This window comes from Coccinella septempunctata, chromosome 8 (genome assembly GCF_907165205.1).
Source record: "Coccinella septempunctata chromosome 8, icCocSept1.1, whole genome shotgun sequence".
Classification (NCBI taxonomy): domain Eukaryota; kingdom Metazoa; phylum Arthropoda; class Insecta; order Coleoptera; family Coccinellidae; genus Coccinella; species Coccinella septempunctata.
The window spans coordinates 2954007-2978695 of NC_058196.1; the positions used below are offsets into that span (position 1 = coordinate 2954007).

At 35.7% G+C, this 24689-nt stretch overlaps 2 protein-coding genes across 2 annotated transcripts; one reads left to right on the forward strand and one right to left on the reverse strand.

Annotated features, from left to right (window-relative positions):
- Positions 1–201: 201 nt before the first annotated feature.
- On the reverse strand, positions 202–2091 carry LOC123319278. Its single transcript, XM_044906150.1, has one exon. The coding sequence runs from the start codon at positions 2089–2091 to the stop codon at positions 202–204; it is 1890 nt and encodes a 629-aa protein (XP_044762085.1).
- A 5597-nt stretch (positions 2092–7688) lies between these two features.
- LOC123319279 lies at positions 7689–19404 on the forward strand. The gene is made up of 6 exons (XM_044906151.1): positions 7689–7704; positions 15288–16408; positions 16473–16954; positions 17297–17312; positions 18552–18988; positions 19283–19404. The coding sequence occupies exons 1-6, from the start codon at positions 7689–7691 to the stop codon at positions 19353–19355; spliced, it is 2145 nt and encodes a 714-aa protein (XP_044762086.1). The 3' UTR covers positions 19356–19404.
- Positions 19405–24689: the final 5285 nt, after the last annotated feature.

The following is a 24689-nucleotide window of genomic DNA, read 5'->3' on the forward strand; positions in this document are numbered from 1 at the left end:
AATATAGGTAATTATACATATATATTTACATGTAAACAAATGCAAGGAAATTTTTTTTTTTTTTTTATTTAAAATTCTTGTGCTTCGACCGCTGAGAGTCATTAGCACAGGCCACTATTTAGAAATTTGGAGTTACATGTGTGATTATGTGCTATATCATTTTGGGTGTATACTCTGTGTTAATGAGAGTTAGTAGCTGATCTATATCTTATAATAAAGTTCGATTTCTTTGAGGAAGTTAAGTGTCTTTTCTAGTTCTTTGTTGTTATTTCCCAACGCAACTTCTATCCGCGCACTCACTCCGCACTCATGCCGTTTTGCCTGAAATTTTGTGCACTCACTTATTACGTGTTTAACTGTCACTCGTGTTTCACATAGGTCGCACTGTGGAGGTTCTTCTCTTGAAAGCAGGAATCCATGTGTTAGTTTTGTGTGTCCACTTCTCAAGCGGCTTACTTTAATCTGGTTTCTGCGTCCGCTTGGGTAAAATGATTTTCTCAATGGGGTTGGCTTAACGTTTTTGAGATGTGATGGGCTATCTATCCATTCTTCTTGCCATTTGCTTTCTATTTTCCTCTTCACCTGAATATTGGCTTCTTCTCCAATGAAGACTCTCTTACAGTGTTGGCTTTCAAGTGCCTCTTTAGCTGCTTCATCTGCTAACTCATTTCCCCTTATTCCGGTATGTGAGGGTACGTATATGAAGGTGACTGTTCTATGACGCTGGTGTAGTAGGTAAAGTAGATGTTGTATTTGTTGGGCCAGAGGGTGACGGGGGTATGTTTGTTCGATGATTTTAATTGCGCTCAAGGAGTCTGTACATACTACGTATTGGGCTTGTTCATGTTGCTCATCGAGTATTTCTAAAAGTGCGTGGTGTATTGCCGTCAATTCTCCTGAGAATACACTTCCTTCCATCTTGTATTTTCTAATTTCTCTAGGACTAACTACCGCGAATCCAACTGTTTCTCCTCCGTCTGTTGATGATGCATCAGTATAATAGAATTGTGCGTTGATATATTCATCCTGTATACTCTTGAAATGGTTGTGAATTATTTGTTGGTTTATGTGGTTTCTGCAGTACTTTGTAAGCCTGGTGTTAGTGTGAGCTGTAGGGACGATCCAAGGCGGTGTATGGCTGTTATACGCCTGAAGCAGGTCAGGAATGACATAGTTTATATCATTTAAGTAGCAACTCAATCTACGATGAAAGGATGGCCTTATATTTGGGTTTTTGTGGTATATATCTTCAAAATAGTTTAGGGAAATCAGTTCATGATTAAGGTGAGTAGGGTGGGTGGTTCTCTTTATAGCGTAGTTAATTGTTGTTTTTTTGAAGCGGTGCTCAAGGGGTAATTCTCCTAATAAACAGTACAGGCTCTTAATGGGGGTTGTACAGAAGGCTCCTGTAATCAATCGTAGGGCCTTGGACTCTATCCTTTGGATAACTTTTATGTTTGTTTTACTTGTATTGAGGTGAGCTAGAAAACCATATTCCAGTTTAGATTTGATGAGACTTTTGTAGATGGTCGTGAGGCTGTCTATGTCAGCCCCCCATGTGTGATGTGAGAGTACTCTTATAATATTTAGGCCTTGTGTACAATTGATCTTTATGCTGTCTATGTGCTGCTTCCATGTTAGTTTGTCATCAAAAATCATTCCTAAAAATTTCACTTGTTTCCCTTGGTGTATAGTGTGGTTATTCAGCTGAAGTTCAATTGTTTCTTTATTTCTGCTTTTGGAGAAGATAACTGCCTTCGTTTTCTGAGTAGAAAAACTGAAACCAGTTGAAGAACTCCACCTTTCTATTTCTTTTATGGTTTGTTGTATCAGCAGTTGTAGTGTAAGTACATTTTTGCCGGATACGAATATTGTAAAATCATCAGCAAATAACAGAATTTTTACTGGTTCTGACACACTCTTCACCACCTCCTGTATTGCTACGTCGAATAAAGTTGTACTGAGAACGCCGCCTTGAACTATACCATTCTCTTGACATTGCTGACTAGATGTTGTTCCATTCACCTTGACTCTAAAAATCCTGTCCTGTAGTTCAGCTAATGTGTTAACTGGAACTCGAATATTGACCATAGTAAATAATAATATATAAGTGAAGAAATAAAATTATATGTGCGATCATTTCAAAAAAAGCATACGGTGGAACAGATTGATTTATTTTGTTGTGATGACTCGATTCCTGTGAAATCATTAATCCTAGATAAAGGTCCGATTTGAGACCGAACAACTGCTTCACAGAGATTGTCGTTAAAGAAAAACACACATATTCTCAAATAATACAACATAACGATGCATGACATTTAAAATAGAGATAGTAGATTTAGAAAAATTATGATTCAGCTAAGGAATCTAACGAAAAAACAAGCTGTTAAATTTGCAAAATTGACTCTCATATGTTTTTATCTCTATACTGAAATTCAGTCAATTTCACTATGAAAAGATTTTTTGTTCATTATTCGAATCACAATACATTATGAAAATCCCAATTTGAAAATTGCTATTTTTAATCATCTTTAGCTGTGTCAGTGTCCTAGGCATGGACTGCTCAAAATAAATATATGAAAAACCCACATTTTTTTTGACATGGAATCATCCCTTGAATTTTCTAACAGCTGCTCATTTATACTCTGTGTTTTATTATATCAGTTCAGCGTTAAACGCTGTCACAAGAAAGCAGAGTAGTTGTAAGTGCTTTAAAGAAAGCAGTGTAAGTGCTTTAAAATCTGAGTTTGCTCATCGGCTGAATTTTAAAGTGCAAGGCTCTCTCGGGTAGAAAAATACTTCATTCGAATTTAAGTTTGGAATTTTTAAAACTTTTATAAAAAACTCACCAATATCTATCAATGCGAATTCGGATTTGAATAATCCCGAATGTTTATATTTTCACATCAATTACACTTTATTCAAAAAACTAATTATACGTATTATATGTTTCAACCTACATTTAAACCATACAAATATTACTGATAGATTTTTGTATAGGAGAAGTAAGTCAGTCAACATCTCCAGTATTCGTTTTAAATTCGTTTCATTCATCTGGGTATTCATGTTGATTATGTCTGAATTTATTGAACAAAAAGTACCTAACCACCTTAGGGGATGCATCATTCCCTTAATGGTGCTGATAACGCATTTGAATAACTTCCAATATTCACTAATACGTTTATTATTTAGCAGGTACTCTGCTGATAAGAAGGAACAATATTTGGTCCTTTGAGAAGCTAATCCCTAATCAGAATCATAAATCCAAATAATGAAAAACTTTCTGTCAGTTCAAAAGGAATTCCTAAATATCCTTACTGCATTCTTCAATGTATTTACTAGAAACATTTTGAATAGTTTCCATGAATTTTCATTTTCAGTTCCTATTATACAGAGCCATTATTCAGTTATGAATAACGTATCCAAAAGTCTATTTTTAAAAAGAACTTATTTCTTTTTAGGGTTGCCAATGATAATTAAAGGACAACCCGATAGAAAGGATATCGATTTTATTTGTACAAAGAACAAGCAAGTGAATCTATGTAACGCTAGACATCAACTAACTACTACTCACATTATGAAGAACGGAAGGAGTCAAAAATTTTTTTTTACATTTAATCAAGAATATCAGTCTTTATATGTCTCTTAATTTTTCGCCTCGAGTTTCAAATCACCCTGCATATATCATATACCCCAATCACCCCTTGAATTTTTTAACAGCTACTCATTTATACTCTGTGTTTTATTATATCAGGTCAGAGTAGTTGTCAGTGCTCTCAAAGAAAGCAGTGTAAGAAAAATAGCTCATTCGAATTTCTGTTTGGAACTTTTAACAGTTTTATGAAAAACTAACGAATGTCTATGAATACGAATTCGGATTTGAACAATCCCGAATGAACATATTTTCACATAATTTTTTTTCAATCCTTGAAGGTAATGGAAAAACTAATATAACCAAAAATTCATTTTATTCGAAAAACTCGTTATACATAATATATACATTTACTAATAATAATATATTGAAATTTAAAAAAGTTCATTCAAAACATGTATCATTGCGAAATATAGGTATATATACAAGGTGTATGTAAACAAATGCGAAGGACTTAGGGAGATGATTCCTCGATGAAAATAAGCAGGTGTTTTTCTCGAAATCGATCTTCTTTCCAAGATATTTATATATTAACTAACCCAGCATATTTTCATCGCATTAGGTTAAGCGAAAAAACTCTTTCTATGCCAGTTCAATTTTGACGTGATATTCTGAAAACTCAACGAAAATAGAATGATTTGAACGGGTCACGAAAAAAGCACGGATTCTGAGAAGATTTATGAAAAAACCTGGCGAAATGTCGGGTAAATTGGAGATTAGGAAAAATAAAAAAAAGTGTTAAAAATATCGGCTTTACATTAACATTTCGTTGGATGTCTTCCTGAAATGTTCCCAAGCAAACTTTTAAATATTACACTGCTACTTCTACGTATGTATTTCTTCAGAAGATCAGTCATTTGGTTTTTCATTTCTTTTCATTCAGATGCTTCATATTGACAAAAGATTCATTTCTAGAATATCTTACCTGTACCTGGTAGTAGGCATTGTTTCCTTAATGGCTTCTGCGATGATAAACCCTTGAATAGTTTCTGGAAATCTCTTCTGATACACACGAAAATTCTGAGAATTATTTAAAGATGCACACTTGAAAATCACAAATGCGAATAACCTTTTCAATATTTGAATAAACGATCACGATCTATTTATTCATCTCAAAATTATGCTTTAAAGGAACACAGTGCTCGTAATTTTTTTCGAAGAAAAATTCTTATTTCGATATAACTATTCATAAAGAAGCTTAAGAACCGTATAAATTCTGTCAAAGCTTTATTTATTCAATGAAATATGAAACAATAATTATACAGGGTGACTCTAAACAAATGCGAAAGACTTGGGAGATTTAGGTGATAGTTTAATGTCTGAATTATAATAATATCAAAATATTTTCAATTCCTCTCTGCATGCCGTTAGATATTTTCATACTTAGAGATGATTCCTCGATGAAAATAAGCAGGAGTAGTTTCTCTAAATTTTTTTCGAAATCGACCTCCCTTCCAAGATACAGCCTTTGGAATGCAATGACGAGTTGACAGTTTTTAATTTTTTTTCGGCTTTCAAAAAACACTGAATCATAAAACTATACATAATATGAAGCACTAAGTAGAAGTTGCTCACACAATTTTTGTATATCTCAGAACTTTATTATTAGGGGTTGAAAATAACAACCGTTTATGATTTTCCTTCAAAAATTATTTTCGTGGGGTAGATTTTCGAAAACTAAAATTCTCTTATGGTTTCCCATTCAATTCTGGAGGAAAAAAGTCTCTTGCAAAATTTCGATACAGTCGATATTTTTCTCGGAATAAATAAAAACTTACAAGCAGTTCTGATCGCTGCCGCCACAACATATGAAACATCAACACAAAAACCGGGAACAGAAAAACAGAAACAATGAAGAGGTATATCATAACTATCTGTTAATTAGATTTATATAAATATTATTTAGGGTGGAAGTATCAGCTTGAACATTAACATTGTCCCTTGTTCTCTTGATGTACACCATTTCTTAAAAAATTCTCTTTTCAAAATTAGATTCTCTTGATAAAATATAAAAAAGGATGATAAAATAATTTTCGATATGTACCAGAAACCAACAGCTTCTGGAACATTACTGAATTTCAAATCATTTCATGATTTCAAACACAAAATATCAATAATAAAAAACATCAAAAAGAAAATCTTAACGCTCTGTCATCCCAGCTTCCACGGCAAAAATTTTGATTATTTCGCGAAAATGGTACAAGAGAACGGTTACCCCAAACAACTGGTGAATAATATATTTCACTCCTTATCTTCTAACAATCCCAGTATTACTCCAGTCAATAACAATGATACTAGACCATCGGTAAAAATTTTTAAAATTGTTTTCGTTCCGATTCTTACAAAACAACTCGTCAATGCTTTATCAAATAACAGCACACGTATTGTCTGTTATTACAAAAAGACAATAAGGTGCTTATTCTCCAGATTGAAAGATCAAATTCCCAAATTGTTACAATCCAATTTAATATATAAAGTTAATTGTAATGATTGTCATCTTACGTTGGTCAAACCGAACAATACCTTGAAAATAGAATGAAACAACACGAAAACGATTGTAAAAGTGGTAACTTTTCTACTGGTCTATCTTTCCACCATAGGAATGCGGGTCACAATTTCAATTTCGGTGAACCAGAAATTTTATCAAGAGAATCTAGTTTTGAAAAGAGAATTTTTAAAGAAATAGTGTACATCAAGAGAACAAGGGACAATGTTAATGTTCAAGCTGATACTTCCACCCTAAATAATATTCATATAAATCTAATTGACAGATAGTTATGATATACCTCTTCATTGTTTCTGTTTTTCTGTTCCCGGTTTTTGTGTTGATGTTTCATATGTTGCGGCGTTGGCGTTCATTCATTCCCTTTGTCCATCAAAAAATCGAGATTCTAATGTGCAATATATCGAAACCAAGTTTATCAAGTACTCAAAAGTTGAGCCCTCCAAGCATTTTTTGTTCATCAATTCGAGTTTTATTTCATTCATTCATTCATTCATTGCTGTATCCCGTTACCGGGAATGAATCTACAAAAAGAAGAAAAAAAAAAAAAATCGAACAGACTTGTAACTTCTTAGTGCTAGTTGCGACTGTGTGCCCTCCTGTGACTAAAGAGACCCAACCGTGACCGGCAGATCCTTCCACACTCAGGGCATGGATAGTCTCCAACCAGATCTGGCCGCCGCTGTATCCTTCTCGATTCTCCACTATAACTGTGGACCAAAGACCTCCACTGTGACCTGTCTAACGCTAGTTGTTCCCAGTTATGATTAGCATTAACATATTTAATGACTTTGTCACTGACAATTTCTTCTTTTGAGGAATCTAGGATTTTAAAGGTGAGATACTGGGGGTTGATATTTTATGACACATAATATACAGTCTAGTCAGTCTCCAGGCAAAGAATTGTGTTCTAGTGTGATTTGTTGATCAGTTAAGTCTCTTTGTGTATTGTTTTACTAAAGTTTTAGATTTATTTATATTTTGCCACTGCGTATGTTCGCATTTACTTATTTTATCGTTATTAATTTCTTTGTAGCCTGAGGAAGGCGAAATATAACGCCGAAACGTCGCTCTAGAATGCAAATTGTTTTATTCAGTTCCTTAAACCGAGATTGATCTCCATTTGAAAGTTCGATTTATTAATTTATTAATTGAAATTTGTTTTTTCCTTCTAATGTTCCCAACATTTTTCAAACCTGAGCTCTATAGCGGCTACCTGCATATTCCGAATTCATAAATCCCGCCTCTTCCTCCCCACTCTTCGTGTCATCCGTGTTTCTGTGGATTAGTAGGCACATTTAATTTCTTGTATATTTGTGTTCTGTTGTGGTCAGTTGAATCTATTTGGCATTCGCAGTTTGAAAGATCAACAAAATTTGTAGTGTTTGTATTGTTGTAGTTCTTTTTCTATCCCCAATAAGATGTCTTGGGCCACGTTGCTGCTTTTGAGAATATGAAAAAAAAAATTGCTTGAGAGATTTGAGCAAAAAATACAGTTATTTGAGTTCCAGCATTATTAATCATATTGCAGAGATGTATAATTTCGATGGTAAGTATTTCATTGTTTACTATTTTCAATAATCAACTGTTTCATAATAGATAGGTATCCTTGAAAAAATCCCCCAACTCGTTAATGAGAGGTATTTTATCAGATTAGATTAAACAATGTCAAGGTGAACTATCAACTTGTTTTGCTATTCGCTTTATTCAATAATTATATCAAACTGCAGTTATTAATTCTGCTCGTTCATTTACTATTGGGTGAGTTTTCATTCTATTTATATGCTTTATTTGAGTTTTTATTATTTTCAAATTAGCAATCTTAATTGTTTTTTTTCAAGAAGGTTGTTTTATAACGTTCGTTTTGCATGCTTATGTTGAATTTGTATGATCTATCGATAAAGGTGGTAAATTGCTATTTTTTCAAAATAAAGTAGAACAATGTGGAATTACGAAACATTTCTCCTCAGCAGCCCAAAAAAATTAACGTAATAAAACAATTGGTAGTTAATAATTCTATTGATGTTTTTTTCGAGTTTATTTTCAAAATATTCATCGAAGAAGCTGGTTTAACTTTCATAATTCTTAACCAATTCGTTTAACAGGGTTGAAGGTCAGGTTGTTGGAATAAAAACCACTTCTCAGACCATTGCCGACATGTTTCGATTTTATTCTAAAATCTTCTTCAGGGCTCTAAAATGAATTACAAGATTTATTAATTAATAACACTTATGAATAAAATGTGTTGGAACATGCAATGGGAAAATACATCAGTGCAACAAATGAATAAAAATCACATTAATATCTGCATATTACAATGCATAGACAAATTCTAATTTGAAAATATGAAAATTGAGAGAAACATTGAATATAATTCAGCTCAGTATACAGGTACCTGATTTAACATTAAAAAAGGGGGAACAGTTACTTACAGTCTTTTTGTGGTTTTATAGTCAAAATCATGAAAGATATGAAATAACATAACACTCTTGGACAACATCAAACGAGAATATAACCAAAAAATGGATTAATCGGAAACAGAAACACACATATGTTATAAGTAAAATTGAATTGTGTTTTGATCTACCGAAATGACATTGACATTCAATATTAATAATTCGTTCAAGTTATTTTTCCTTTTATTTTATTGATGAGATAGTAATAGGCTGTATTTAAACCTTCAATATCTGTTCTCCTGTTAATGGACTTTTCATCTTCTTTTATAGAAATCATCTCATGTAGTAACCTATTTTTTAAAATTTTTTGGTGTCCTAATATTTTTATTGAGTCGATGTTAAAATCAAAAGAATGGAGTGTATTCGAAACATATTCTGCTAAAGCGGTGTTGTTGTCTTTTTTCTTTTTTAGAGGGTTGAGTATGTTGAGGGAATCTCTTCCATGCTCGGAGATTCTGTCTTTAAGATACCGTCCTGTTTGTCCTACATATGTAGACTGACAATCCTTGCAACAAATCTTGTAGATCACATTACTCAATAATTCTCTTGGAGTTGAACCTTTTATTTTTGTGAAAAGCTTTCTGTTGGTGTTTTCAGATCGAAAAGCTACGTTGACACCAAGCGATAAAATATTTCTTCTTATCTGCTCAGATAGACCTTCAACGTAAGTCAGGGCGTAGAATTTTTTGTTTTCAATCGTGTTGTCTTCTTGAATTTGGTGTTTTCCTGTGATTCGACTTCAATGGTGAATTTCAATCGTGGATGTACGCTGTTAAACACTGTGATGGTCTCTTCCACTTTATCGTCCGGTATCGACGTGCAGATATCATCTACGTATCTCTTAAAAATAGGTATGCAGAAAGAAAGTCGGCCTAGAGCAATCTTCTGAATCTCTACCATGACGATGTCAGCCACTACAGGAGCAAGACAATTTCCCATCCCTAGTCCAAAAATCTGTTTATAGTATTTGCCGTTAAAGACGAAAAAACTGTTCTCAACGCAGAAATTGAAAAGCTGTAAGAAGTCTTGAATTGTTAGGGTTGTATGTGGTTCGATTTGACTCCATTTACTCTCTATCAACTTAATGGCAAGATCAATAGGTATATTTGTGTAAAGAGATGTTACATCCAGAGAAACAAGGACATAGTTATCTATGAACTCGAAAAAGTTTCTCACATATCTTTCATCTTTTTCGAAGGCATAGGATAACAGATTAAAAGAGATTAAAATGTCTCAAAGAAAAAATCCAAAAAGTTAAGTCGAAACTATGAGAGAACTGCCTGACGACATTTGTAACATTTTATGTATAGAAAACGAAGTAATTTTCAAATCTGAATTCAAAAAGGCCAGAATAGTGCAAATTAACAAATTTAATTAATTGAAGACAGCTCAGTTGAACGTACTTGATGAAAATGAATGTGAGGAAGCATGGTTTGTTAATTAAATGACGTTCATTTCCCAACCAATACTAAATATTTGTTAAGTCTGGGGGTAAAATTTAACCTACCATATACAAACAGTAATTTCCCTTTAAAAGAATTAATTATAGATGTTTAGTATATCTTGTCTGAATCTGAAGATGAAGACAACACAAATTTAGTTCGGAATTCCCTTATAAATCTGATAACAAATTTTATTAACTCAAGAGCTTATAATATGGGAAGCTACCACAGGTCAATTATTAAGTGGTACAACGGAACAAAACATTTTCTTAGAACTAATGAAAACATAATCATCACAAAAGCTGACAAAAGCAAAACAACAGTAGCTATGTTGAAGGATGATTTTATTTCTAAAACTTTGAATATTTTAGATGATACCACAACATATTGTGAATAAGCCGAAGATCCTACCAAAAAGGTTCAAACAAAACTTAATAAGATATTATACTCGTTATACAAATCAGGGAAGATAGATAGGACCACTTATGAGTTCTTGAGATGTAATAATGGTTTATGTCCCAAAGCTTACTTTCTTCCAAAAATACACAAGGAAGGTCATCCTTTGAGACCAATTGTTGCCTTTATTGGAAGTCCCCTCTACAATCTAACTAAATACTTGTCCAATCTGTTATCCTATGCCTTCGAAAAAGATGAAAGATATGTGAGAAACTCTTTCGAGTTCATAGATAGTATAAAGAATATAGTCCTCCCAGATAACTATGTCCTTGTTTCTCTGGATGTAACATCTCTTTACACAAATATACCTATTGATCTTGCCATTAAGTTGATAGAGAGTAAATGGAGTCAAATCGAACCACATACAACCCTAACAATTCAAGACTTCTTACAGCTTTTCAATTTCTGCGTTGAGAACAGTTTTTCGTCTTTAACGGCAAATACTATAAACAGATTTTTGGACTAGGGATGGGAAATTGTCTTGCTCCTGTAGTGGCTGACATCGTCATGGTAGAGATTCAGAAGATTGCTCTAGGCCGACTTTCTTTCTGAATACCTATTTTTAAGAGATACGTAGATGATATCTGCACATCGATACCGGACGATAAAGTGGAAGAGACCATCACAGTGTTTAACAGCGTACATCCACGATTGAAATTCATCATTGAAGTCGAATCACAGGAAAACACCTTACCTTTTCTCGACGTTTTGCTGATAAGACATAGCAATGAAATAAAATATAATTGGTATCGAAAACCGACTTTTTCAGGCAGAGTTTTGAATTTTAATTCAAAGCACACCATCACACAAAAATTTAATATTATCAATAATTCGAAAAATAGAGCTCTGAAACTGTCCTCTCCTGAATTTCACCGAGACAACTTAAACCAAATAAAAGCTATTTTACAGAAAAATGATTATCCCACCAAAATCATAGAAAAAACTATTTACAGAGAAAATCGAGAACAAATTCAAGAAGACAATATGATTGAAAACAAAAAATTCTACGACCTGACTTACGTTGAAGGTCTATCTGAGCAGATAAGAAGAAATATTTTATCGCTTGGTGTCTACGTAGCTTTTCGATCTGAAAACACCAACAGAAAGCTTTTCACAAAAATAAAAGGTACAACTCCAAGAGAATTATTGAGTAATGTGTTCTACAAGATTTGTTGCAAGGATTGTCAGTCTACATATGTAGGACAAACAGGACGGTATCTTAAAGACAGAATCTCCGAGCATGTAAGAGATTCCCTCAACATACCCAACCCTCTAAAAAAAAAAAAAGACAACAACACCGCTTTAGCAGAACATGTTTCGAATACACTCCATTCTTTTGATTTTAACATCGACTCAATAAAAATATCAGGACACCAAAAAATTTAAAAAAAGAGGTTACTACATGAGATGATTTCTATAAAACAAGATGAAAAGTCCATTAACAGGAGAAGGGTTTAAATACAGCCTATTACTATCTCATCAATAAAATAAAAGGAAAAATAACTTGAACGAATTATTAATATTGAATGTCAATGTCATTTCGGTAGATCAAAACACAATTCAATTTTACTTATAACATATGTGTGTTTCTGTTTCCGATTAATCCATTTTTTGGTTAAATTCTCGTTTGATGTTGTCCAAGAGTGTTATGTTATTTCATATCTTTCATGATTTTGACTATAAAACTACAAAAAGACTGTAAGTAACTGTTCCCCCTTTTTTAATGTTAAATCAGGTACCTGTATACTGAGCTGAATTATATTCAATGTTTCTCTCAATTTTCATACTTTCAATTTAGAATTTGTCTATGCATTGTAATATGCAGATATTAATGTTGATTTTTATTCATTTGTTGCACTGAAGTATTGTCCCATTGCATGTTCCAACACATTTTATTTATAAGTGTTATTAATTAATAAATCTTGTAATTCATTTTAGAGCCCTGAAGGAAATTTTAGAATAAAATCGAAACATGTCGGCAATGATCTGAGAAGCGGTTTTCATTCCAACAACCTGACCTTCAACCCTGTTAAACGAATTGGTTATCAATAACAAAGGTCTCAAACCAAAAACTCATTTTATAATTCTCTCCATGAAAAATAGCAAATTTTGAATAAGACTTGGGTTAACATACTCAGATCAAAGATGTGGATGTTGGTAACTCCTGGTAGCTGGAACTGTTTTTCAATTGTGCTATGCTGATTGTTGGATGATTACTCCAACATAAGTATCATTTCCTCGAAATGTTCAACCTTCACGGTACCTTTCTGAGTACACATTCACAATAAATGTAATCCTTAGCCCTTATTGCCCATTGAATCACAATGAACGTAGTCCATAGACCTAATTGCCATTTCACAATGCAAGCGTAATTTCAACTTCCTACGGAATGTCAAAATTTCATCTACTTTCAAATATTATTTCATATTTCAACGAATGAAAGTCAAATAGAACATCCAGTACATATACAATGTGGCGTAATGAATGGATAATATGGTGCCTGCGGGTAGAGGACCGCATAGCAGTTCGGAAAAATATATTTTACAATGTGGATAAATTCAGATGCATACTACCCGCCGATATGAATATCAACAAGTGTTACGATCTGAATTGAGCTAGCCAATTTGGAGCCTTGACGATGGCAAATTGGCTAGCTCAATTCAGATCGTAACACTTGTTGATATTCATATCGGCGGGTAGTATGCATCTGAATTTATCCACATTATTTTATTCATTGCCTCCCCGTTTAGGCGTGATGATTTTTTGATATATTTTATGTTCAGTAAAAGTCCAATGGTTTTCGAGATATTGGAGATTTTCGAAAATTCGAGAAAATCACACCCTTCGCTACTCGTTTGTCAGGCAAGACTCCAAATGAAGGAATTTTTTCAAACTGTTTTTTGGATAGTATTCCTAGATAGATGCGCTATCGAATGTAAATTATTATTTTTGAAGTGCATAAATTGTTTTTCATAAAAAAAAGATGTAACTCAAATTTTCTGCTTCGCTTATTTTTTTTTCCTAAGTTCAACCCAGCGTGGTGTAAAAAAATAATATGGTTACCTGAGTGCCAAAGCAAGAGAAAACATGCCTGTTTATCTGAGATTCTGAAATGGTATAACTCGCTCTATTATCAGCATTAAATACAAAATGAATTTCTATTACAATGAGTGAATGCTGAGTTTGATGTAACCCTTTTTCTTTAATTGTTGGCAACTGAAATGGGACTTGCAAGCAGAATAAAGCAATTATTCATAAAAAGTTGTAAAGCATCTAGTAGAGCTCCTAAGGCCCACTTTGAATACTTTTTGTAAAACTCAATTCAATTAAACGATATTTTAAAAGTTTTTTTCTCTCGTATTCTTTAATTATTAAGCCCTATAGTTTTTAAGCGAATTTCAAGTAACTAAGTGAATTTCAGCACTTTTATAGTTAAGAAAAAATTAATTTCTATTACATTGATTCAAGATCTTTGTTACAAAAATGCTGAAATTTTGTTCATAACTTGAAATTAATTTGAAAATATTGATTTCGCAACGTTGGGGTTCAATAATAAAAGAAAACGAGACAAAATAATTTTGAAATATCGTTTCATTGAATGAAGTTTCACAAATAATGTTTAAATTGTCCACCATGTGTTCTGATACATGCTCTATAGTCTACACTTGCTAATGAATCATAGCTTTATTGCATATCAACAATTTGAAAATGAGTATCGTTTCATTGAATTAAATTTCGCAAAAGATGCATTAAGAGGCCACCATGAGCTTCAGTACATGCTCTATACCTTTTTATAGATGATTGCTTTATTTTGCTTGCATTTCTCATTTTAGCTCCTAAAAAAATTTCAGAAACAGTGTTCACATTGAACTAGGTCTCAATTGATTGTAATAGGAATTCATTTTGTATGAAATGCTGAAAATACAGAGAGTTATACCATCTCAGAATCTCAATGAAACGAGCATGTTTTTTCTTGCATTGGCTCTCAAGTAACCATATTATTTTTTACACCACGGTAGGTTGAACTTATGAAAAAAAATTAGCAAAACGGAAAAGTTGAGTTAGATCTTTTTTTTATGAAGAACTATTCATGCGCCTCAAAAATAATGAATTACATTCGATAGATCATCTATCCAGGAATACTGTACAAAATACAGTTTGAAAAAATTCCTTCATTTGAAGTCTTGCCTGCAAAACGAGTGGCGAAGAGTGTAATACTCTTGAATTTTCGAAAATCTCCAATATCTCGAAAACCAAGGCATTTTTAATAAACGTAAAATATATTTTTCTGAACCGACATAGAGTCCTCTACCTACAGGCTCCATATTATCTATTCATTACGCCACACCCTGTATATAGTATGCCATACCTTGGGTAATAATCCTACGGTTTATGAGTTGTTGGAATCTTTATGAAAAAATGCTGAGAACGGAAGGTCACTTTTCGAATATTTCTGCTGGGAACGTTTTATTCGGGAAAGCAGCAATTTCGAACTGCTTGATTAGTCTGTGACTTCCGGAAGCTGAAATTCGATGTTGCGTTAAATAATTTTCACATTTCATTAATTGTTCATCATTGTTCTCAAAATTATTGATCGAAGCATCGAATTTCAAGTTTCCTCCTGTGGTTTCCGGAAGTCACAGAGTAATCAAGCTGTTCGAAACATAGACATAGATATTCTCAATGTCTATGGTTCGGACTTGCTGTTTTATGGTTCTTCTTCTAGTTATTTCTGAATTTTTATATTCAAATAATACATTAGGTGTTTATTTTTTCAGCGTTCATGGCAGATTTGCACCTCAAGGCACTCACAGGCAACGTCATGCGTCCATTGCACGCGAGCAAGCGCGAATCAAGTATAGATAACGCTGACACGTACTTCTCGATAGAGGAATGTATTGACGATATTTTAGAAGGCTACAGAGTGTTGGTCATAATGAGAGGTTTGCCGGGCAGCGGTAAATCGCACTTAGCGAAATCCATACTCAAGGCTTGTTATACCAATCCGAACTACGAGCATCATATACACAGCGCCGACAACTTTTTCATGAACAGAGGGAAGTACAAGTACGACGCAAGGCAGATCAGCCAGGCGCACCAGTGGAACCAGAGGAACGTGGACCACAGGATGCAGGAAGGTTATAGTCCCTTGATCGTGGACAACACCAACACCGAAATGTGGGATATGGTGAATTACGTAGGGATGGCCGTGCGGAACGGCTACAAGATCCGCGTTCTGGAGATGAACACCAGATGGTGCTTCAGTTGCAGAGATCTTACCAGCAGGAACCAGCACAATGTTCCCAAACGTACCATCGAGAACATGTTGGCGAGGTACGAGATGGGCATTACGGCTAAGAAACTCTTGGTGAATTACCAGTGTCCCCTCACTCACCAGGAACAACCGTTGCTCAGAAGAGTTCCCGCCCTCTTTACCCTTACTGTCGGAAACGACGCTGGTTCCGCCCACGACGCCATCAACCCCGATCTATCCTTACCGAGAAGCAAGAAAAAAAGCAAATACGAAATTTGGAGTTTAAACGACAATTGCGGCACGCAAGAGAACGGAATGAACGGTCTTATGAACGGGGTATCTAACCTTAATTTGTCGGAGTCGCCAAACACGTACAACTATTTCGGCTGGGACACGAGCTTAGATAACCACGTCGTTGAAGATTGGAGGATCGTGGAGACTCCCACGAACGTACCGGCCGAGTACATCAGGGAGATGTACGACGATTGCAGGGGGGATTTCGACATGACTTTCGAGATCTTCTTGGAGGATAACAAGGATTATTCGCATCTAACGTACGAGCGGACTAACGATCAGCAAATGCCGGAGGAAAATTCGGTCGTTATTGGTAAAAACGCGTCCGTGGAGTCGCTGAACGAGGTCGGCGTAAACCCGGATTATTCAGGCCGGATCCATAAAGATGTGTTTACAAACTATCCCGAAGGTGCAGGAATCCCCAACACCGGAGTCTTCGTCGGAGGACGAATGTTGGACCCCGCCGTCAGGATCCGTTACGGACTTAGACTCTCAGAACCCGATGACGCCCTTCGAAAATCACAACATCGAGCTCAACCTCGGGGACCTGTTGGTCCAGCAGTTGGTGGGCGAGTTCGGCGATCCCGCCCTCAATTTCCCGATCGGGTTTCTGCCGGTCGTCCAGCTGCCCAAAACGCTGGCCAGGCAGCTTTACGCCTTCTATGTGGAGTCCGTCTATCAGCAGATGGACACCCAGAAGTGCATCCTGGACGTGCTGGTCAAGGAGGATGAGACGTTCGCCAGAAAATTGCAAGAGGAAGAGAACAATGGATCGACGGTTAGCAAACCGCCCCCGGAAGGTCTCCAGGAGATCATGAACGAGCAGGCGGCGTTGCGGTTGCACAAGAGGCAGATGCCGGCGTTGAAGACGCCCAAAGACCTGTCGACGGAGCTCACGTAGAAGAAGCTGTTCGAGACGTTTCCGCACGTAGAACAGGACGCCATACTGGAATTGTACCACGCCAACGAGCTGAATTACAAGCAGACTGTCGATGATTTGATAGCTTCCGTAGGCCAGGCGGGCGTACGTTCGACAGGCGGGAACATAAGGGAGCCGCCCATCAGCTAGTCTACGATGCAGGAACTGGAGGAGGCTCATATAGACTGTGAACCCCCAGCAAAGGTGATTATCCGTTCATCCATCAGCTTGCCATAGGAGCACAATATCGAAAAACCTTTTTCCCAAGGGAAATTTGGGATTTACTCGAGCGTCTCGGATTAATACATAATCTCTTTAAGAATTATTGACATCCCAGTAGGCCTTGAAAGTCCAGACGCAGCTTAATATCTGGTCACAAAAAATCTTCAATAGTTTCTATAGTTTCAATCACAGAACAAGAATCTGTATATAGGGGGAATTGTCTAGGACAGTCTGTCAGAATAGTAAAAAAAAAACGATCATTGTACATACTCGTGCGTGTCAGATTAAGATATAAGTGTTTAATTACATGTTGAAAAGTGTATATTCTCTTAATCTGACAATTTAAGTGTGACGACAATGTGTGAGAGGGCGCCAAACTTGGAAAAAAAAACCTCACGTGTACATTCTCGAGCGCGGTGGCTTTTTTCCTTAATTTGAAGCTAATGGTTCAAGAATAACGAAAATAATATAATCTGACAGTTTCAGCAAACCGAAATAATAAAAATTGGCAATAAAGGTCAACAAAATCAGTTTTTTTGAATTATCTCTTCTCCTGGGCTCAAAACTGTTTTCGCGTTCATTGTAGAAGTTGTAGAGCGTAACATCTTCTACAAATTTTGTCCGAAGCAATTTTTTCTACGTTTGAACGTTTTTGAGATATATGGCGATGAATGTACATCAGACTGAGTTTCTGCATTGACCTTGGTTTCGTATGTGTGGCTAAGCTCATAGCCCTTATCGCCCTCTAACTCGAAAACGGTCGAGAGTATGTCTGACACGCTAGATTTTTTTTGCATTCTCGAAGGAGCGCTGTGACCTTAAGCGTCACGTCCGAATTGTCAGTACCTTGAAAAGTAGCTTCCTTTGGGTCCAATTAACTTATCCTCTAACAATCTGAAACGCTCATTTTTAACTCTTTCGTACGGCCAGCCCCACCACGCAAACTGTCAAATTAACATTAATTTATTATCAGAGACACGTGGGGCGTATGCAGTACTTGATCTGACAAGCTCGAGTATGTACACCTGACGATTTTTTTTTTACATCTTTGAGAGCCTACAGACGCTTTCCCCACCGTTGGAAGTGCATAGAACCTTATTTCTTTCTATCATCTTCAAAATCCACTAGGTCTCCACGACGCTCGAGTAAATCCCGATTTAGCATCTTCGCGCCCCAACTACAGCATTTCTGTACAGATCTAGGACCTATTTTATCTATTATTGTTTCAACTTCACTATCTTGAAAGTTTTGTGTAGGTGATTTTTGGTTAAACGGTTTTTTTGACCAATTATCCGAACTCGAATTGTGTGACTGTTTCTGACGGCTAAATTACATATTCCTATTCTCTTACAGGAGGATAAGACTAAATCGGCTACTGAGTACCGGGAAGAGGCAGAGTACCACCGCAGAAAACGAAACGAACTGAATGAGAAAGCCCGAGAGCACCACGGCAAAGGACAAACGGAGATAGCTCAATTTTATTCGGTGCTGTCGCCAGAGCAGACCAAGTACTACGACACGGCGAACAACAAGGCTGCCACGGTTTTCCTAGACGAAAACTCGAAGCAGTTGCAGAACATGAACACATTGGACCTCCATTATCTCTTCGTTAAGGAAGCCGTGTCCGCCTTGGACGTGTTCATCGACGGTAAAATCGAGCATCTGAACGCAACCGCCGGGAAACAAACTCAACATCTCCTTATTATAACCGGAAGAGGCAACAGGAGCGCCAACGGAGTTAGCAAAATAAGGCCTGCTGTGATAAAAAGACTGGAAGCCAGAAAAATAAGGTGAGAATTTACATAACTACAACCATAAATAAACTAGAAGTAAATCACGAAAAATAAGAATAATAAACTCAAAAGAATAGAATTTAAAAAAAGCATAAGAAAAACGTTTCGAAGCAATGAAACTTACAATAAAGATGAAAAGTACTTTTCATCTGCATGCAGACCACAAACTCGAATTCAGTCAACTTTATTTTTCCGTCAAAAAGAGAGTTTTTCTATTTTATTTCTGCCGCACCATTGAAAACACCCTGTGTAGACTATGCATTATAATTTACACTGTTTTATTTTTTTCAGATATTATAAAATGAATCCGGGGCTGCTAAAAATCAAGATCAAACGCAACACGCCTGTTACCAACGATCTCTGATGTAGTATATTCCTGATACTTGTTAAAATTTTTCACAAATACATTTTATGACCATAACTTTGATGTGTTTGTTCAAGAAGGAATATATTAGGTAAGTGAAGAAGAGCGTCTAGGTTCCTCATAAGTTTTAAGAACATTCGATGTTTTTCAGTTTGTCTGAATTGGGTCATATTTTAATGTTTGGAATTTTTTTTCATTTTTTTTAGTGTTAATATGTATGATAATTTTTTGGACAAAATGCACCTAACACAATACAGTAAGTTGTATTAATTTCATTTATTTTTTGTTAACCGCGATAGTGAATTTTAAAGTTGATGGGTGAAATTGGTAAAACACGTTGATAGATTGTTTTGATCATGTTTCACCCATTTTCGATGTTCATGTTCAAACAATTCAATTTATTCAAAAATTCTTTCTTGCAGTGTATCTAATATATAAAATTCTCGTGTCATAGTTTTCGTTACCATACTCCTCCGAAACGGCTTGACCGATTTTGATGAAATTTTTTGTGCTTATCCGGTATCTATGAGAATCGGCCAACATCTATTTTTCATCCCCCTAAATGTTAGGGGTAGTCCACCCCTAAATTTTTTTTGTATTTTTTAGACAAAATTTTTAATTTCTATTTTTTATGATACAACATACAAAAATACATGAAATCCTCAATTTTCACCCTTCTACGATCAACCCTTATTTTTTAATAGCCATTTTAGTAATTTAATCATTAGGAAATTATTTATATGGCAAAACAACGTTTGCCGGGTCAGCTATCTATGAGAATCGGCCAACATCTATTTTTCATCCCCCTAAATGTTAGGGGTTGTCCACCCCTGAATTTTTTTTTGTATTTTTTAGACAAAATTTTTAATTTCTATTTTTTTATGATACAACATGGAAATTATTTATATGGCAAAACAACGTTTGCCGGGTCAGATAGTACTTTTATATCCATTGTTATCCGGTGAGCTGCAATATTGTTTATGTTTGTTTCAATATTGAGCTTTGACATTGGTACTTAGTTTTTAATAGTTTTAGGTGTTCATTGTTAGTTTTAGGTTATATTATCACGTTTTCTGACAAATCAACTTTTAAGTACAAATTTGTAATAGGAACAAATTTATACGAATATATTTTTGATATTATATACTTAATTGTACTGAAACTTATCAGATTGCCTTTCTGAATGTTAAAAGTAGTTGGTTAAGATTTTTGGTGCTGGAAAATGAGGGGAGAGGTTTCCAAATTTTATTGAAAGGTGACGAGAACAAAAACAGCATTGTGTTGGCTGTGTATGGTGCTATAAGTAAACATTGTTATCTGTGTGCAATATTTTTATATTAATAATAAGTACACCTATGTTACCATTACTTGTTCGATAAGGTTTGTGATATAATTTTGTATCTACTTTTTTATAATAAATTATGGACAATACTTCAGTGTTCCCTATGTAAGCCTTATGTGCCCTTCAAATGAACATTTCGACAGATTCGAGATGAGTCCTGGTTATCTCAGTTCCTACCACAATATTTTGAGTCGTAGTTGTGATAACTGATAATTCAGGAATTAATCTTTGCTCCACTAGTGTGGAGTTATCATTGAATTAGAGGATATGGTGAGTAAAGGTTGTTGGAATAAAGTGAAATGTGTTCCATCGCTCAATATGAGAATATATTTTCTTGCTACCAACAAGGAAAAAATGGTAAGTATTGCACTGTCTTTAGTTACTTTGAAATTGAATTCGTTTCCTCTGAAATCAAGATTCATTTGCTCAACATTCAATGTTTATGCGAGTTATATTAGCACATATAATAACATATAATAAGCTCCTGAAGGTAAATTCGTTGATTTATTATTCATAATTATTTATCGCCATAACTGACAAGCAAAAAATTTTCTGAAAGAGAACCGAAATTCCGGTAAATATCAACAAACTCTCAAAGTGCTGAAACGACTCTGACCTGAATGAATACTGCGAAATTTCACATATTTCACTTTTCAGATTTAGAATTGCGAGCTTCAGCGTGCCCACAACAATTTTTTTGGAAAATTTAATTCTTTAAATGTCTTTTTTTTTCATAGAGATTCTATGCTTAAACGTCGTTTAAAAGGCCTTGAATAACTCAGAAACCGTTTCTCCCACCAAAAATCATGCTTCTTGAAGCTCTCGATCCGCATAATCCCGACGAAACCTCGACAGCTTCAAAATTGACATGACATGAGTGTACACAGTCTAAATTCCAATTGAAACCTCTCGAAGCCACTGAGGCAAAGCGGCCTTGCCGTTCGGCACACAGCGGCCTAATGTAGATGCATCCAGAGTTGTCTCTGGATGCAGCTTTACACGCAGAGAAATTTTGTGGCCATTGAGCTCCGCATGAGCTGGTGCAACATATGTTTATAAGAAAATAAAAAAAAATTGTCCTGAAATCTTTATTCTACTGAAATTTGACGTAGTCATTTCGAGATTTCACGTCGTCCTCTTAAATTTATCCATATTTTTGTTCAATTTCTCGTCCGCCTGAGACGATTTCCTCAGCGGCTGCACGAAAGATTTCGATTGAAAACTTTTGTTCTCCGCGATTTCCGTCTGCGTCAATAGCGGCGCGTGCGAAAATTGAGCCAAATTACTAAAAACAAAAGAAACATCATTAATCGAAGAATCATTCGAAATTTTCGATCAGCTCCGGTTCAAACAAGAGAAAAACCTTGAAAGAGAAGAAAGCTTGAACCTTCCCGACTGTCAAGTTTCTGTTGAAGTCCAACCTGGTGGTTTTTCTGAATTTGTCGCCCGACGGCTTCCTAGCCTTGGACTTGTCCTTCACCGGGATGAAGAGCGGAGGCTTGGGGTTCCACGTTTTCGACGGTTTGGCTTCTTGCACTTCGGTCCCCTCGGACCTCGAGCTCTTGCGATTGCCCGACAGGGTGGACGTCACGTCCCTAAGGTACCAGGTAGTACAGCGAGCGTTCACTGGTTTATCCCTACAATTTCTAATAGGTGTCTTATTCGTATTGTCGATGACATCTATCCAAGCTCTTTTTACTGAATGAGGCACTTTTTTGCATTATAATTATTTTGTTCATGTGTCTGAGAATCCTATCTTTTTTTTCTATAACAGTGGAAATCGACCGTGAAAATCACGGGGCTCTATATCTCGCCCAGAGGAACCCATTTCTAGGGAACACTGTGAGGTTACTCACTCTTTCGAGTTTGCGACCCACTAAACCTTACCTGCTTTTTTGTTTCCGGGCATTTGCCTATAAACCATTTATCCCTTGATCGGTTAATTTCTTCTTGCACATTGTCGTGCTAGGGTTTTCATGTTCGTCCATTTCGGATATCTCTTCTTAGTATAGTTTTAATAAGTTTCCGTACTCATCTCAATCTCTCCTCAATTGATCTCGCGGTCTCCTTTTGTAAATTCTCATTCTTCCTCCGGATCGTAGTCCACTAGTCTCCGGAGTTCTTCGTTTGGATGTTCCTTCGGTGTTTCGAATAACTTTTCCGCTTCCTCTTCATAAATTCGGTGATGGTTTCCTGAATTCTTTGTATATGGCTGTTTGCCGCGAATCCCCAAGCACCTGATCCATAAGTCAGTTGCGGTCTAGCAACGGCTTTGATTATTTTCAATTTTGTCTGATTTGACATGTAGCTCTTTCTACCTATCAGCGGGTAGAGCATATTCATCGCTGCCTTGGTTTTGTCAACAGCTTGTTTGATATGGCTTCTCCAAGTTAGACCTTTGTCTAGGGTGATACCTAAATATTTCGCTTCGTTTTTCCATTCGATTTTTTCTCCATCTACCTCTAGATTTGTTGTAGTTCTTAGTCTCCTCTTTTGCAGTAATATCGCTTGGCTCATTTGTTCGTTGAGCTTATTTTCCATTTAATACTCTAGTCATTCATTTCATCTATAGCTTCTTGTAATATTCCTTCTATGATTTCTGGCTTGCGATGTCGCATTGCGATTCCCGTGTCGTCGGCGTATAGTGTCAGCATAGTCCTTGGAGATTTTGTTATATCGTGAATATATATGTTATACAGTAAAAGACCAAGAACTGACCCTTGAGGCACCCCTGCTTCCATATATCTGGTTGTGGAGTTTTCTCCTTCCACTTTCACGTAGAATCTTCTGTTTCTCAAATAATTCCTAATCAACTTGCACAGATTGATTGAATATCCAGCATATCTCATTTTGTAAATCAATCCTTCGTGCCATACTCTGTCGAATGCTCTGGCGACATCTAGTAGTACAAGACCAGTTGCTTGTTTACATATTTTGGAATCCTTCTGTTATGTATTCTGTGAGTCTCAGTAATTGCTGTTCTGTTGAGTGATCTCTCCTGAATCCGAATTGCTTTGCTGGAATGGGATTTAGATTTTCAGTTTCTTCTTTTAGCCTCCTAGCAATGACTCTATCTACTACTTTTCCTAGGGTGGACAATAAACTTATCAGCCTGTAATTTTTGGGGAATTTTTTATCTTTGCCTGGTTTGTTGAACAATATGATTTCTGCAGTTTTCCACTTTTTCGGATAGTGTTCAGTCCTCATTATACCGTTTGCAATATTTGTGGGAGCAGCTGTACCTTTTCTAGGTTATTTCTTCAAAATAACATTCGTTATTTTATCACTTCCGGGAGCTTTTCTATTTTTCAAGCTTCTGATTATCTCTTTTATTTCAAATGGAGAAGTTGTTTTTTCTATTTTGTCGTCTACTGGTGGTTCGTCCATTTCTTCTTCGTTGTTCTCTACTAGTTCTTCCAGATCGTCATTATCGTCATCAGGTCTGTAATTTATTCTCGATTCTCTCTCGATCGAGTCCGCCAGTGCTTCTGCTTTATCGATATTCGTATATGCCATTCCTCTTTCTCCGTGGAGAGGTCGTATTTTAGTCTTTTCTCTTCGCAGAGATTTTTGCATTTTCCATGCAGAATGATCGATAGTATTTAGGTATTGAACTCTTTTCTTCCATCTATTTTTTATCATGTCCTTCAGGGCATTTTTTAGAACTTGGCTGTGTCGGTTTAGATTTCTCTTATTTATATCTGTTTTGTTGTGACTGTTTGTTTTTCTTAGTCTCCGATTTTCCCTGATGAGATCTTTGATTTCTCTGGGTGTATCACCGTGTGGATGTATCGGTGCTTTTTTTGTAGGCATCTAGTATATTCTTTTCTAGTTTATCAACTGCTCTTTCTAGGTCTTCCGGTGTAATGATTGTTGGTATTTCTGTTACCTCCGATTGTATCAGATGGCTATATTTAGTCCCATCGGTGTATTCTCTTGTTTGCATTAGTTCTCTTCATGGCCCTTCTCCTATTGTTAATTCGATGGGGTTG

Coding starts and splice junctions, on each gene's coding strand:
- LOC123319278 (XM_044906150.1), bottom strand. CDS start 2,091: ATGGTCAATATTCGAGTTCCAGTTAACACATTAGCTGAACTACAGGAC.
- LOC123319279 (XM_044906151.1), top strand. Junction 16,409..16,472: donor AGTCGCTGAACGAGGTCGGC/GTAAACCCGGAT, acceptor CCGAAGGTGCAG/GAATCCCCAACACCGGAGTC. Junction 18,989..19,282: donor CTGGAAGCCAGAAAAATAAG/GTGAGAATTTAC, acceptor TATTTTTTTCAG/ATATTATAAAATGAATCCGG.